General features: G+C 42.1%; 1 protein-coding gene and 1 long non-coding RNA gene across 10 annotated transcripts in view; one reads left to right on the forward strand and one right to left on the reverse strand.

Moving 5' to 3' along the window:
• The window catches only part of LOC309539329, a 205,127-nt gene that overhangs the window by 102,775 nt on the left and 86,106 nt on the right, over positions 1 to 16,246 (forward strand). The gene's annotated exons all lie outside the window — the stretch shown is intronic.
• Positions 1 to 16,246, reverse strand: part of MTCL1 (microtubule crosslinking factor 1) — a 96,848-nt gene that overhangs the window by 36,200 nt on the left and 44,402 nt on the right. For 5 of the 9 annotated variants that reach the window (XM_082235309.1, XM_082235317.1, XM_082235315.1 and 2 more), the window contains exons 4-6: positions 7,317 to 7,376; positions 5,158 to 5,235; positions 703 to 2,028 (exon numbers count right to left, since the gene is read on the reverse strand). In XM_082235309.1, coding sequence (XP_082091435.1) covers positions 703 to 2,028; positions 5,158 to 5,235; positions 7,317 to 7,376 — 1,464 coding nt within the window. The remainder of the gene's footprint in view (positions 1 to 702; positions 2,029 to 5,157; positions 5,236 to 7,316; positions 7,377 to 16,246) is intronic. The other 4 variants (XM_082235310.1, XM_082235312.1, XM_082235313.1 and 1 more) reach the window with 2 other exon arrangements.

Consider the following 16,246-nt stretch of genomic DNA (forward strand, 5'->3'; position numbering starts at 1 on the left):
TGCACACTGGTTATGAGGCGCATGCAATGAGGATGCATGAGTCAAACCAACAGCAAGCATACAAGTTATGGAGGATATGGGGATACAAGGCTCTTCCATCCTTACTTGTGCTGTGCAGAAAAGCCATATCCAGTGTGGCAGCTGTGGCAGTATAGACATGAGCCCAGGGGAAACGGGTTACGAAAGGCAGTCCTTCGCTGGCTACAGTGCTTCTTTGCTCACCCCTCGGTTATGTGAGAGAGCTGCAAGCAGGCTTTGCAAGAATATCTTATTTTATTTTGGATTTTTATGTTTAGCAAGACCTTTTGAGAACACATTTCATTTAAGGAATCAGAATAATAGGAGGGGGAAAGGTAATTTACACATTCATTAGCAAAGCTGCTAATGGCGTATGAAAAGAAAATGTTTTGTGATGGTGCCTCTCAGTAACTTTTTAAAAAAGTTTGACATCAGAACAAAACGGCCATGAATATAGCAGATCAAGGACGGAGGAAATGAAAAGATTCAGATGCCTTTAGCTTCTGTTAGCTTTTTTTGCCATGAGGAACAGCCTCTGTAGCAAAGTAGAAGATAAAAACCTAAAAAAAAGTTTTATCATTTATACTTCAAAATCATAACAAAGCAGCCATGTGTAAAAATAGCACCAGTGCAGCAGGAAAGAATTAAAAAAAAAGTGAGGTGACAAACAAGAAGTCCACCTACCTGAAAATCTGAAATTAGCTCCCTTCCCTGGTTACCAATGGGTGAGTCTCGGGATAAAGATGTCATTGTGGAGAGAAAACTAGAGGATTCTGTAAGGTGAGGGAGAGGGGAAAGGTCTTCCATTTGGTCTTTGAGGCCTTCCCCAATACTGTCAACCTTCTCTAGGAAAGTTTGCAGTTCTTTCTGGAAATTTTTCATTCTTGAATTAATATTATCCAAAAGTTCCGGCTCATTCTTACCCTCCGGTTTTCCTTCATCTTTTTCCAGACCTTGCTCAGAGGAAGTACTGCTGGTTATGTGCACTTTTGATTCATATATTAAACTATCCGTGTCAATGATGAGACGGTCAACAGCTCTTTCAAGCCTTTCAGCCTCACGCCTGATGCTGATCAAAGACTCTGTATCCTCTTTGGCCCTTGTTAGTTCAGTGGAACAAAGATCACTAACTTCTGATGGCTTCCCACTCCCAAAACCCGATGTCTTTTCATATACATCTTCTGAGTCACTTTCACCCCCAATGGGTCCCTCTCTCTTTGGTTGAGGTAGATGGCCCTCTTCGTTGTCACACTCTTTCTTCCCTGCATCACTCTCAGCATCACTGTCCCTAGGGCTTGAAGTCCTCAGGCCTAGATGTGAGGCAAGATCATAGCGCTGTACATTGGATATCAATACACGATTCTCATACTGGAGTTTCATCACTTTCCCACTCAGTTCATTGATTTGAATTCGAGCAGATTTTAACTCTTCTTGTAAGGATCCACTGCACTTGGAAGCATTTTCATCAAGCCAGCCAGACTCTTGTCCAGGCTCAAATTTGAATTTATTTAATTCATTTGTTAACTGCTTATTATGATCTTCAATTTCAGAGATCGATCTCCTCAGCAGTTCTGCCTCTTCTTCTACAAACTGCAAATGACGGCGAAGCTCTGCTGCTGACTCCAGAGAGTCACCATAAGGTGAGGTAGGAATGCTTGAAACATGGTCCTGGCTTAAACATGCTCTCTCATACTGGCATCTCATATCCTCCATCTCAGCCTTAATACCTCTGTTTTCTACCTCCAGCTCCACTAATTTTCTCCCCAGAATGTTAGCTTCCTCTTCTACTAGTTTCAGACGAAGCTTCAGTTCAGCTTCTCTTGTGCTGGGTGGTCCTCCAGCTTCCCCAATAGGGAGTGGACTTTCTACATCTCCATAGATAGACTTGTACTTTTGAAGTTCTTGTTCCAATTCATCTTTCTCCCTGCCTAGTTTGGCCATCTTCTTACGCATCAATGCTGTTTCTTCTTTGGCAAACTGAAGCTGGCACTTTAAATCAGCGCTGTCTTCCTGCCAAGAAAAATATCCCAAAAATGAAGAGATAAAGAGGAAATTGTTTAAAATACAAACACAATGGCTGTAGCTCCATAAAGCAGGTATAGGGAAGATGTGAGTTGTAGCTCAACATCCTTCTCTCTCTCTCTCTCTCTCTCTCTCTCTCTCTCTCTCTCACACACACACACACATTCAATGAACGCACAGCTGGTTAAATGTGGAAAAATTGCCACCTTATAGATTCTCAGAAAAATAACAGCTACAAATACAAATGTTTCAAAGATTGCACATGTTTTCAGCTACTACAAAATGAACAAATTATTAGTTTCTAAGTTTAGAAGCCCTTCCACAAAAAATTATGCATGCCACCCCAAAGAAGGCCCAAAGTTTGCAAGCAGCAGTGTAATTCTGTACACACTTTTTCTGTGAGCTGCATAACCCTCACTATGTGAGGCTTTAATCCGTCATGCACACTGAAGTGTACATGGCTATCTTCCAGTGTAGGAAATGGTTCAATAAATCATCGCAGCACTGTGTGATACTTAATAAGTATAGAAGTTTTGTTGATTTTATAGGTAAAAGGTAAAAGGACCCCTGGCCATTAGGTCCAGTCATGGACGACTTTGGGGTTGTGGCGCTCATCTCGTTTTATTGGCCGAGGGAGCTGGCGTACAGCTTCCAGGTCATGTGGCTAGCATGACTAAGCCACTTCTGGTGAACCAGAGCAGTGCATGGAAACGCTGTTTACCTTCCTGCCAGAACAGTACCTATTTATCTACTTGCACTTTGACATGCTTTCGAACAGCTAGGTTGGCAGGAGCAGGGACCGAGCAACGGGAGCTCACCCCGTTGCGGGGATTCAAACCGCCGACCTTCTGATCAGCAAGCCCTAGGCTCTGTGGTTTAACCCACAGTGCCACCCGCATCCCTTGATTTTATAGGAGTCCAGTATTATTGCCACTTATAACTGAAAATCAGCTGCTACAAAATCCAGTATAAAGTATCTTATAGCAAATCCCAGTATGTCCCACATGCCAGAGGTTCCCCACACCTGCTTTAGAAGGTCTGCAGTGACATGTAAGATTGCAGCTTCTGTTTGATCAAAACTAATAAAATAAAATGAGAGATGTCACACACATGTGGAAAAAATGGTGTCCATGGGCAGAGCTGACATTTACTTCCACCTTCAGTAATAAAGTCCCTGTTTGTACATTACATTTATGGGAGCAATGTAGCTCCCATGCATCTCCTAGTGATGTCTGCTCCATTAAAGAGTGTATTGGCAGAGGGAGTTCAAGATTTCTATAAGCATATAGTAATTTAAGGCAGACATATGAAAGGCCCTTAGACTCATAGTGATCAACTCCTGCCCAGAAACCTATGTTCCAACTGTGGAAGGACATGTGGATCCAGAATTGGCCTCCATAGTCACTTACGGACACACTGTTAAGACCATATTCATGGAAGACAATCTTACTCAGCCACGATTGATCTCCAAAGAACTTAGACTTAGATTCCCTATGCATGTTAAAAATTATTGTACCTTAATAGTATAAACCTACACATACATGTCTATTAAAAAGTAAGCCTCGTTAAGTTCAGTGAGACTGACTTCTAGGTAAGTGTGTACAGAATTGCAGTCTGAGGTTAACTTCCTTAACTAAAACTTCTCAAATGGTATATCCCAATTAGTGCAAAAGTAACAAATTATGATAGATGTAAATAAGTGTGTGTGTGTTATGTATGCATGTTTGCAGAGAGAAAAACATATGGCAACATCAGTTAACAAAATCAAAATGTTCGACAACATATATCTTATTTCAATTAGAACGATTAGGATTGTTTGTTGACATCTTATGTTAAATCTGGGTAAGGTTAATTTAGCATTTTCCATTTTCCTTTTTTTCATGCACAGAGCCTTAAATATTGTGAGAAATACATAAAGAAATATTAAGTAAGCATATGCTCATTACCAAACGGCATGCTAATTAAGGACCATCTCTGGTAGCAAGGCAGAGCTATTAAATGCCAAGCAGCAGGAAAATAACAGGATTATAGCACAGAATATGCAAATAAAAGTTCCATGCATTGGCTACATTAGAAATTGAAGTTAGCTCATTTGTTACCAGATAAATCTGTAATGTGAACCAATCTTAAAGTGACAGATTAGCTGCTCTGATCTATTAGACAGTCTCGTTTATCAGATATGAACTTCCACTGGTTGTGGGATCCAGTTTCTCTTAGAAATCATCTACAGCAGCCTTCTCCAACTTGATGACCTACAGATGTTTTGAACTACAACTCCCATCACCCCCATCTAGCTATAAGTGCCATAAACTAGGAAAAGCTGTTCTATTGTCTTATCTGTGATCAACACCATCCCTTCCTTGCCATCAGAATGCCCTGCTTTGGAGTTTCATTGGCCCCTGCTGGTGGGAATACCACCAGAAGGAATACTGCTCACCCAGCTCCATTTGGTCTGCAGAAGGATGAACAGTGGCAGGCTGGTTGAGCTGGTGGTGTTGGCGACATCTACCTAATCCAACCCCATCCCCCAGGCATAAGGTGTGTTTGCATTGTTTTGCCCCTTATATTGGCCCCAACTCTAGAACTGTTCATGCAAAATTCAGTCAGTGCATCCACGAGAAGGTCATAACATGCCCATTACCACCTCCTCATCCAACCTCTGTATGTTGATGAGGTCTTCTTCACAGAATCTGGGCACATACAGGGTATAGGCATGTCAGCTAATTTTACACAATGTGTACTCTGCATTTTGAAGAGAGTTCTACATACAGATACATTAGCTGCCAAAGAGCTTGCAATGTACACCAGATGCAAAAATGAAGGGGGGGGGCAGAAAGAGGAACATGAACAAATTAGGATTGCAGCGCAGAAGCTGTGATGAAATTGAGGGCTTGCTCATACTGCAAAATGTATATAAGTATATATATATATCTCTGTATCTTTGACCAGTAGGTAGACCTGAAGAGAAAGGGATGAAAATCAAATCTTCCAACTCCTGTCACCTCCTCAATGGTCTTTGCCAGGCAGAATATGGCTATGCACTTACTGGGCTGTAAGCTGGATGAGATGGCAGCATAGCTGGTGCCCAGGAAATTGGGCAGGTGCCAATAATCCTACCTTGCGCTGAAGAAACAGTTTTCTTTGTGTCCTGACTGCTGCCTGGCACTTTCCAAGAAGCTCCATTCTGCAGCTCTGCTGAACAGAAACTTTTTTTTTTCAATAAAACTAAATGCAGAGAAGTATAGCTAGCACTCTCTTTGTTTTCACATCATTGGATTTTTTAAACCTAATATTTGATCCAAAAAAATTGAGTACCTTAATGTAAGTGACAACAAACACTTAGGAACTAAGATCCAGACAAGTATATGTATTTATAGAAGGAACAGAAATGCCACTTTCCCTCAGCTGATCATATAATGGGGAACATGTTGTCAATCTTTCAAGGAGGAAAGAAAACTTCATTGACACCACAAGCTTTGAGGCTCCAAGTTAAGACATCTTTATTCATCTAGGAATATTAAATTGGTTTTCTGGCCTCTGTTTGCTTAACAGCTCTGTTGTATGGCTGGCTCTCAGTTGTTTGAAAGTAACTTTATTGTATTTGGAAAAGGGCAAATGTAGGTGGAAAATATAGTCCAGATACAGTCTGCAGTGAGCGGTAACATGGAGACTCACAGCATCTTTATCTGCCTGTCGTTGTCTTCAGCTTCCATTGGCAACAGTCAGATTAATCATACAGGTGCATGAAACTTGTGCATACAGAGACTATTAATTTGAGATTTGATAGTTGAAACACAACCACTGATTGGAAATCTAATGCATGTGCCCAATCTATATAACAACTAATTGTATAAAAACTGGGGGGTGGGGTGGGGTGGGGTTTCTTTACAGGATAGGAGTAGAATTCTAAACCAAGAGTACTGAGGAAATCCACACTTTAGGAATTTAATAAAAATTGAATGCAAGCGAGGCAAGTGGATGGCTTTAACTTTTCTATTTTAATCCGGTGGAAAGAAACGGGTATCTTGCTATCACATGCTGTTCAGCTCTCATGAAAAAACAATGCCTCAAACTCTGAGAGAATAACACACTATGTGTTGTTTCAATGTGTGAAGTGCCAAGATGCTCATTAGCACAAAAACCTTGGCACCAAGGATAAATTTAGTGAATGTCCCTGAGCTCTCTTTGCTCCAAATACTTTGAGACAAGGTGCTTTATTTTCCACAAGAAAAGTTTCAGCTTTTGTCTAGAGAGATGATAGAAGTGGGGGTGGGGTGGGAATCAAAGGTGTGTATTATATAAAAACTACAAGCAATTATGAATTGTAAGTTGATTTTAAGGAGGTTCTGACAACTTTAGCATTTCAAAAAATTGTAAATCCTGCTTACCTTTCCCCTGTGAGGTGTCAGTTGTAGCATGGCATGACACCTCTTCTCTGGCTCCTTAACAAATGGCAGGAGAACTCCCATCCTTTCCCACTAATCGTGGGATTTAAATTTAGCCTGCCTGTGAATCTGGCCATGTCCTTGGCTGCATGTCCTTGGGAGGGGGGCAGACCCAACTGGGGTCTCCCTGGCGGGGGGGGGGGTCTTCACTCAGGTCCATTCCTTGGACATAAAATAGGTTTGTCTCTTTTTCTGCGCGCAGCTCAATTGAATAATGATCTCCCACCCTCTCTCCCTTTTTCGGCAGAGTTTCAGGTGGGTCCGCGGGAACACTTTGCTATGCAAGGTGAGGGATTTTTCCTCCAGGCAAACTGGACCCGTCTGGGTTTTTTGATTACCTCATAGCAACCGTCACACCTTTTGGCAGATAAAGCATTGTGGGGGATCCTTAATCAAGCGGGGGGAGGGGGGAGTCAGAAGTCTTAGCCTCTCCCTACTCTAAGCTAACAGGGTGTCACACTGAATGGATCCTAGGGAGGTCTTTCTGTCCAAATGCCCGGATGGGGGCTGAGGGCCATAGCACTTCCTAGGGTGGCAATCCTGAGGGATTGTTCCTATTTGATCATACCCCAAATTGTAACCAGCCAGCAGATGTATTGGATGATTCAGTGTACTCAGTGCCAAAGCCTAAGCCTACGTACACCTGTAATCAATAAAAGTTGTGGCTTGTTTGATGCCAGATTGTTGTACTGTGGCTATTTTGCTTCTCATCCTCCACGCTTTAGGGGTAGCAGGCTCACTGCGCCTGGGCACACAGAGGAACAGCATCAATTTGCTCGGTCAATCTTCATGTGGACTTTATAAAACATATACTTGGTTGGAAACAGGTACCTGAGCAAATGCCTTCTTTTCTTTGTGAATATCCCTGCTGCCTCTTCTCTTCAGGGAGCTCTAAGAAACACACAATTGAGACCTAATTAATAACACAGAGTTTTAGGGAGAGGTCATCAAAGTGAATCAATGCAGTGGATCAGCATTAAGTTCTCTAGTACAGTCATGACATTTTATTTCAACCCCTGAAACCTGAAAAGCTTTTTCTCTCTTTTTCTCCCTCACAAGCCTTTGACATTAACAAGGAGTTTAAACATTGTGCCAGGGATTGCCAACCCAGCACATGCGGGCACCATGGCACCTGTGAAGCCTTCTGTGCTGCCCCTGGAGTAAACCCCAACCCCCAGATACTCAGCTTTCATTTAAAAAAAAAAGTTGGTGTCGGATTCAGCTAAACAGTTGCACTAGCAGGAGCTTTCCCTGCTAGTCTGCTACAACCTTTCAACATTTCTCTCTCTCTCTCTCTCTCTCTCTCTCTCTCACACACACACACACACACACACACACAATTTTTTTAATTGCAGACACCCATATATATGAGAGGGAGAGATGGACATGTGTTGTGTTTAAGGGGGGAATGTATGAATGTGTGGTCTATGAAAGAGAGGGAGAGATGCATGTGTGTCTGTGCTCTGTATCTTGTATGCAAAAAAGTGAGTGTGGTGTAGCCATTTTGTACATTTTTCCTGGTACTGCATAATGCTCCCTGTTGTTATAGGTGTGCATGTAGGAGAAATCAACTGTTTGAGCTCCCCAGTCAGGACCAGATTGAGGTAGCTAATGTCGCATGGCAAGCATTGTCCCACGGGATAGGGAAACAAGAATGACTATGACTCTAATTTTGTGTTATGCTTTCAATTCAAACTCATAATGAGCAGAATACAACAGCTCTGCCTCCAATGGTAGCTATTTTGTTCACTTGTGCCCACAGCACTTTCTCAAAATTCAAAATTTTGCCCTCTGGTCCAAAACAATTGGTGACCTCTGTTGTAATTTAAGACCCGTAGCCAACGCTTCTCAGAGTAGCATCAAATTAAATTAATAAATATGATTAAATAAGTTCCATTAATTTCAATGGATCATCTATGTGTAGGAATTAATTGGATATAACACTGTGTTTTTGCTTAAATAAGTACATTGTGAATGTGGTAATAATAAGCATGATTTGAGTTGAGAGGGGAGGTGACGGACAGAAGCCCACATGCTTCTGAATGAGTCTAACTGATACCGTATTTTTCGTCCTATAAGGCGCACCGGCCCACAGGACGCACCTCATTTTGGGGGGGGGGGAAATGAATTAAAAATAATAATTTCCCAGCCCTGGCTGCCGCCCCAAGCCTTGCGCTCACCTGCCCGAAGCAGGGGAAGCCCTCCGGAGGGCTCCCCGTGCTTCGGGCGACAGGCTGCCGCCCCAGGCCTCGCGCACCCGGAGAGACCTCCTGCCGGGCGCGCGAGGCTTGCAGACACTCGCCCGAAGCAGGGGGAGCCCTCCGGAGGGCTCCCCGTACTTCGGGCGACAGGCTGCCGCCCCAAGCCTCACGCACCCGGTGGGACCTCCTGCCGGGCGCGCGAGGCTTGCAGACACTCGCCCGAAGCAGGGGGAGCCCTCCGGAGGGCTCCCCGTGCTTCGGGCGACAGGCTGCCGCCCCAAGCCTCGCGCACCCGGTGGGACCTCCTGCCGGGTGCGCGAGGCTTGCAGACACTCGCCCGAAGCAGGGGGAGCCCTCCGGAGGGCTCCCCGTGCTTCGGGCGACAGGCTGCTGCCCCAAGCCTCGCGCACCCGGTGGGACCTCCTGCAGGGCGCACGAGGCTTGCAGACACTCGCCCGAAGCAGGGGGAGCCCTCCGGAGGGCTCCCCGTACTTTGGGCGACAGGCTGCCGCCCCAAGCCTCGCGCACCCGGTGGGACCTCCTGCCGGGCGCGCAAGGCTTGCGGACACTCGCGGGGGCTGCAGGCTGCTGCCCGCAAGCCTTGTGAGCCCGCGGATACTCCCACCGGGCTTGCAAGGCTTGCGGATAGCTTCCTGAAGCCTGGAGAGCGAGAGGGGTCGGTGCGCACTGATGCCTCTCGCTCTCCAGGCTTCAGCGAAAGCCTGCATTCGCCCCATACGACGCACCCAGATTTCCCCTTCATTTTTGGAGGGGGAAAAGTGCGTCTTATGGGGCGAAAAATACGGTATGTTGCACGGATTTTGCAATAACCCTAAACATAGTGTGTGTTTGTTTGTGTATGTAAATAAAAGCATCATACAGGTCCACTAAAGAATTCAGGAATTGTGACATTTGCTTGGTTCACACAACACGAGAAGCCAAACTCATGGTTAGTGAGAAGACAGCTTAACAAGGAGTCCACATATGGATGGTAAGCTAAACTAAACCTTTGCTCAGTGGAGCATGGCAACAAAAAGGACCAGGGAGGAACGAAGTGTTTGTGAGATCGTCTCCAGGAGCCTGCACATTTTTGCAGTGCCAGAAAGCCATAAATTGGCTTACCATGTTGTTCACACCAGGTCAATATATTGAACTATGGCGGCATTCCCAATTACCTGGGAATAAATTTCATTGAACTTAATGGGAATTACTTTTGAGTAGGTGGGCATAAGATTGCACTGCAAATAGGCTTGTTTTTGTAAATATATTCTTACTCAAATATGCAAAGATTAGTAGAAACATCTGTAATGTCTGGCCATTAGCTGTAAATAAGATTGTTGCAGTTTTCTTCCTGTCTGTCTGCTTTTTCTAAAGCAAAAATATATTCGAATTAGTTTTAAAATGATCAATTGACATCCCCCCCCCCCAGCTATTGGATGATTTTAGCTGCTCAAATGCTGTGGGATTACAATTAATCCCATTTCCCCTGTGTTCTGACCATCATAGCTATTTACAGTTCACTCATATACAGCAGCATATGCTCAAAATACTCTACAATTTATTTTTATTCTTTGCATGTTCAAAATGTTAATCTGCTTTTAAGATTACTGTGATTTGTTATTGCTGTATGTTGCAAACCATGTCCAAGAGAAGAAGTGTTTTTTGAACACCATACTATTTAGAAACATAATACGTTTTGCAATATTGTGCTAGAAAATTCAGAGTAGGTCGCAAATGGGATTTATACTAGGATGACCATTACTTATTTCTCAGCTTCCATACATAAAAGACTCACAAATATATTTTACCCAGAAAATAAACTGCTTAATGCAATATGAAGCACAATCCAGAATCACATCCAAGACCTTTAAGCACACTGGTAAGGGAAGAGTAGCTGCTATAGGCCTTATTTTAACAGCAATTTTTTTTGTAGTCCTTCATCTATTTTATATACTACTCTGCAGCTAGGCTCTTAAATGATTACATTGCTCTACACATTGTTAGACTTTAATACAGTACACTGTAATTAATAACTTTGCTAAATATATAATCAATACCTTAGGCTACATTTATAGTCAACAGTTTTGGCTAATGCTAAATACAATCTTCATACATGCTAGCGTTCTCATTTAGGCCTTAGGAAAATATTTTTAGCAGCCAATTTAGTAACATGACTTCTCTGAAATCTAGTTCCCAATACCCAGTAATAACAGGAAGTATGGGGCTACATCTGCATTATATATTTTAAACACTATTATGCCACTTTAACAGTGGTATAATCCCCCAAAGAATCCTGGGAACTGTAGTTTTTTAGACAAATCCTATTGCCCTTGGAGAGCTATAATTTCCAAGAATCCCCGGGAAGATGGATTGATTGTTAAGCCACACTGAAAAAGTAGCCTCATAACCTCGTTTGTTCTAATTGCATCGTAAGTCCAGAGGGTGGCCAAAATCTCCATGGGCTAAGTAAAAGTGGTGGGAATTTCGTGGGAGTTTCCAGATCAAGCACCTGGTACCTAATTTAAAAACTTCCTACAGTTAAATCCTCATATATAAGAATCTTTTCCCTTATCTAACAATAAAATGTTAAACTTCAACCGTATGCATATCAAAAAGATGGACTGCCACATCATATTTTTCATTTATCACAAAGCCCATTGTCATCATGTGCTAGCAGCAAGGCCAACACAATGTGATGGTAACAAAGGGACCAAGTGCATCCCAATTTAGGGATTGTTAACACTTGGTAGAGTAGTGCAGCCATAAGCACATTCACAGCTGCACCACTGGTACCAGCTAAGGAAAAGTGTGAGGGGTGCTCCTTCCTATGTCAGCTCCCAGGCTGGTGAAGCAGAGAGGCCTGGGCTATTTAGGTAACAAAGAAGTGGCTCTATGCCAGCCAGCAAATGGGTAGGCCTCCTTCCCTCAACTCACTGGTAGTTAGAAAGACAAAGGAGTCTTCCTCTGATGGAAAACAACCATCCACTGAAGACTGAGTCTTCAATGGAGATTCAGTCCACTGTGCACAGTCAGTCTGTGAACATCTCCAGTCTGGATACCTCTCTATTTCATTCAGTGAAATTTCTGTAACATCTGACTCTCTTCAAATCATCACAGAAAACGTTAATTTGGCAAATGGTATGAGGTATATTCCATTTTATTACATATCCTGTATTACATTGCAAACCACATTTTATACCTCTTTAATGTGTGAAGGAAACAAAATTACTGACATGGTATTTTCCTTCCTCCTCCATCCAGTTCGGTTAAAATCATGATCTCATATTGATGTGCAATGGGAAGTGTGTCATACTGAGTGCTGCTCCTCTCTTAAATGAAGCAGATGCAAAAATGTGAATTCTCTATAGAGCGTCTGTTCTTTCAGTTCCAACTTTACAGGCATACTTGCTGTAGTTCTTCCTGTTTCGTGGCTTTGCTTCAAGTTCACACATCAAAAGAGGAAATCAAAACCCATGGGCTATTATGGAACTTTAAGTGGCTTTCAAAGAATTGCCTGATTCCAAGATGAGGTGTATGTTGCACTATCAAGTTAATGCAAATGCCATTGCTGTTGCCTACTTCCTTTCCTCCCCCACCACTCTGATATCTCCCTCAGCAGAGCTACCATTACATAAAGGACAATCGTTGGAGCCGGTGACCTTCAACAGATCCTTTATAGTCTGCCCACAGAAAGCTCATTGCAGGGGAAAACAAAGCAGCCTGAAATCCAGACCCTGTATACTCATGCTTACAATAGACAAGTGCCAGGCAAAAACTGATAATGGTTAAGGCTTTTTACATGTAGAATCCTTACATATGAAAAGTAAGTTCACATCAACCAGTCTGACCACAGGATGTATTAATGCGAAAGGAGCAATGGCTAGCATTGTGATTTACCGTATATACTGCACAGGACCTTGCAAATCCAACTTTTCATCCCTCTTCTTAATAATCTTGTAAAATAGGCTGTAATTATTAGTATTCCCAATTGCTCTGATCTATTTATTTGCACTTACCCACTGTTTATTTTGATCTCCTCATTCTGTAATGTGGACTATAATCAATTATGCAAATTTGTTATAAAAATAAAATTCAGAAAAAAACAGGCAGTATTGTTTATTTAATATTTCTCCAAGAAATTCAGAGTGGCAGCTGTTTTTATTTCAGAAGTGAACATATTGTACCATCACTTTCATAAATCCTTTTAGGTGTAGTACCCTCTAAAAGTTTCTTGTAATAGGATATTCTAGATGCTAATGTGCTATGCCAAAAATCTTTGCCTATTCCTCTAATGATGTAATTTGCAGTCTCTTCCAAGTTCAGAGTTAGTAGATTCGAAAAACTTTTCTTTAAAAAATGATACTCTTGATGTAATTTTCAAATTGTTCATATGATATTCAATATGACTTTCTGAGTTCAAGCTCCAGGATCAAAAGGACCTCTACTTTCTATGAAGTATTAGGTAAAATTCTAAGGAGCTGAGAGATTAAACAGGCAGCAACACAATCCCCTCTGCACTGGACATGCCCCAGATAACCTTTATAATCTACTCTTGCCCATCTATCTGCTTACAGTTGTAAAGCACTGTTTACTGCAATAGTGCTTCTGCTGTCTTTCCCATTCTCTCTCTCTCCTATTCCTCATTCTGCCCAAATCTCATAATACAAATGATCAGAATATAAACAGTCACAACTTTCTTACAATGGCATTATTAATAAATCTCAGAAAAGGGGTTTTGAATACTGGTGGGCAGTCTTCAATTATGTTTTACTCAGAGTAGACTTATTGAAATTAATGAACTTAACTTAGTAATGTTCATTCATATCAGTGGGTTTACTCTGAGTAAATCTTACTGAAACAAAAAAGAATATTGATCAACCTAATAATGTAAGATCTATTGGGTGTTATCTGAGGTGCATCCCATAGTCCATTTTCTTTTACAAAAATGGAACAACAATGTAAAGAAATGTGTTGAGTTATAGAAATATTCTGTAAAGCAGATATAAAACTGTTCCTATGTATTAATTTAATTGAAAACATAATAGAAAATAAAACAATAATACCAACAAATCACACAGTAACATGTACCAGCAATTTGATACCTTTGGCCACAAGTAAACAGCACTGAAATGTGTGATCACTTCTTTAATTGTCAATAAGAGAAGCTATAACGTTACTCAGTTGCAGTCAGAAGTGGCAAAATAACAAGCAGTTAAAGAATTCAACAGTGCAAGCTTTGTCCCCTAAGGAGAGCTGCTGGATAGGATTATGATTAGCCAGGGGCGTCTCTCCACCAGGCTCTGATGCGTTCTCCCGGTGGGAGAGAGGAGCTCTGCTACTGGAGGGCCCTGCTGCACCCTCTGAAGGCATGGGAATTGGAGAAGTTACCACCTGCAGTCTTCTCACCAACAGTAAACAGAATAGTGTTCCAAAAGGGGCCATTACTGGAGCAGGCCATTCGATCCATTCTTGCTTTGCTCCCCTTAGAGGGAGCTAGTACTGGACAAAAGAAGGCAAAGGAAACCTGCCCACAGGTTTCAGCTCTACGAATGCAAGCAGCCTGGTTTCAGATGTTTCCCAGCTCCATATAGGAATGCTCAGTAAATTTCCTACAATGGTGAAAAAGAAAAGTCTAGGCATCAGAAGCAGGTCTCAATGTGCCACAATGGCTTATACTTAGGTAAGTGCACCTAAGATTGCAGGCTTTATTTATTTATGTGACTTATTACCTGTTTTACATTAAAATCAATTCCAGGGTGGGGTTCAAGATAAAAATATGTAAGACAATAAAGTAAAGCAATATGCAAAACAAAAAACAACAACAGTCTAGTTATGTTAAAAATAATGACGCAAATTTTCAGTCTTCCAGAGGCAAAGCATGAACTGGAATTTTTTTACCTAGGAATGCCTGGTCAGGCCAAAAAGACACCAGACGTAGAGTGCACTTTAAGTAAGTCTACATATGAATTAGATTAGAGGTGGAAAAGACATGTAGTCATCTTTCCTTGGCACCATTATATTTTAATATTTTATTATATTCTTGAGTGCTTTGCCAGTCCATCTTTTAACTGCTTCAGGCAATCCAACTTTCATTACTTCCTTCCAAACTTGCTTCTAAAAAACGAGCCCATGGTTTTAAGTGTACAAATTTGTGCAGGTCTAACAATTGCATTTTCCCATCTCTCTTTTCCCAGCATACTCCAACACAGATAGATTACAGCCAAGTTTATAAATCCATATGTTAACATGATCACTGCTAGGAAAGCAACAGAAATAGTCAAGGGTCCGATAGCAGAACATACCACTGGAGTCAGCCCGTACTTTAAGAAATACTGTATTTTTTGCTCCATAAGACACACTTTTCTCCTCCTAAAAAGTAAGGGGAAATGTCTGTGCGTCTTATGGAACGAATGTGTGATTGATTGCTGGCTCCCTTTCTGGCCCCGCCCTCTTGCCCAGGCCTCCATTGTTGAATGTTCTGCAGACGGAGGCTGTTTGTTTCCCCAACAACATGTGACTGGCTGATTAGATTATCTGTCTGGAAACTGTAGAAACGGCTCCCTTTCCTTTCCTAAAGAAGCTGCAGAACTGCGAGTTGAATCCCATAAAAACAGGATTTTTTCCCCTTTGCAAAGTAAGCTCAACAACTTTAAGCTGATCCTCAAAAGAATGGGCTTTTCCCCTTTGCAAAAGGAGCTGCACAACTGTGAGCTGACCCCCCCCCCAAATGGGGCTTTCCCCCTTTCCTCCTCTAAAAACTAGGTGCGTCTTATGGTCAGGTGCGTCTTATGGAGCGAAAAAATACAGTAACCCCAATAAGTCAACCCCAGAGGACAGTGTACATTTGTCAATATCATAATGCTGTTATCCAAATATTTGATGCAACCACATTTGGAATATTGTGCACAGTGCTGGTTACCTCACCTGAAAAGGGATATTGGATAGTTAGGAAAAGTTCAGAAAAGGGCAACGAAAATGAACAAGGGGGTGGAGTGAAGAAAGGTTGCAGCATTTGGGACTTTTCAGTTTAGAGAAGAGGTGACTAAGAAGCGATATGATAAAATAGTACAAACTTATGCATGGGGATAGACACAAAAGGTTTTCTCCCTCTCTCAGAGCACTAGAACACACGGACATCTAAATAAGCTTAAAGTTGGAAGGTTCAGGACAGATAAAAGAAAACACTTCTTCACACCGTGCAGAGTTAAACTATAGAACTCGCTATCACAGGAGGCAGTGATGACATCCAATGTGGATGGCTTGAAAATAGGGTTAACAGCTACTAGCCATCATGCCGATGCTTTACTTCCACTTGTCACAGAAATTGACAGAAGGTGGACGGTGATCCACTGACAGACGTTTGATCAATTTCCAGCAGACGAAGTGTGCAAGTGATACTTGCAAAGAACCCTAGACTTGGTGGCCCTTGGTCTTGACCTAGAAAGGCTCTTATGTTCTTAAACACTTTAAAACACATAGATTGTCCATGGAAATTCTAGCAAAAGAAAGACAGGCTCAGGGGTGGGAAAAGCTTAGTGTCAGAGAGTGCATTCTTTGCAT

The sequence above is a fragment of the Podarcis vaucheri genome (genome assembly GCF_965113315.1).
Source record: "Podarcis vaucheri genome assembly, chromosome: 8".
In the NCBI taxonomy this organism is placed as follows: Eukaryota; Metazoa; Chordata; class Lepidosauria; order Squamata; family Lacertidae; genus Podarcis; species Podarcis vaucheri.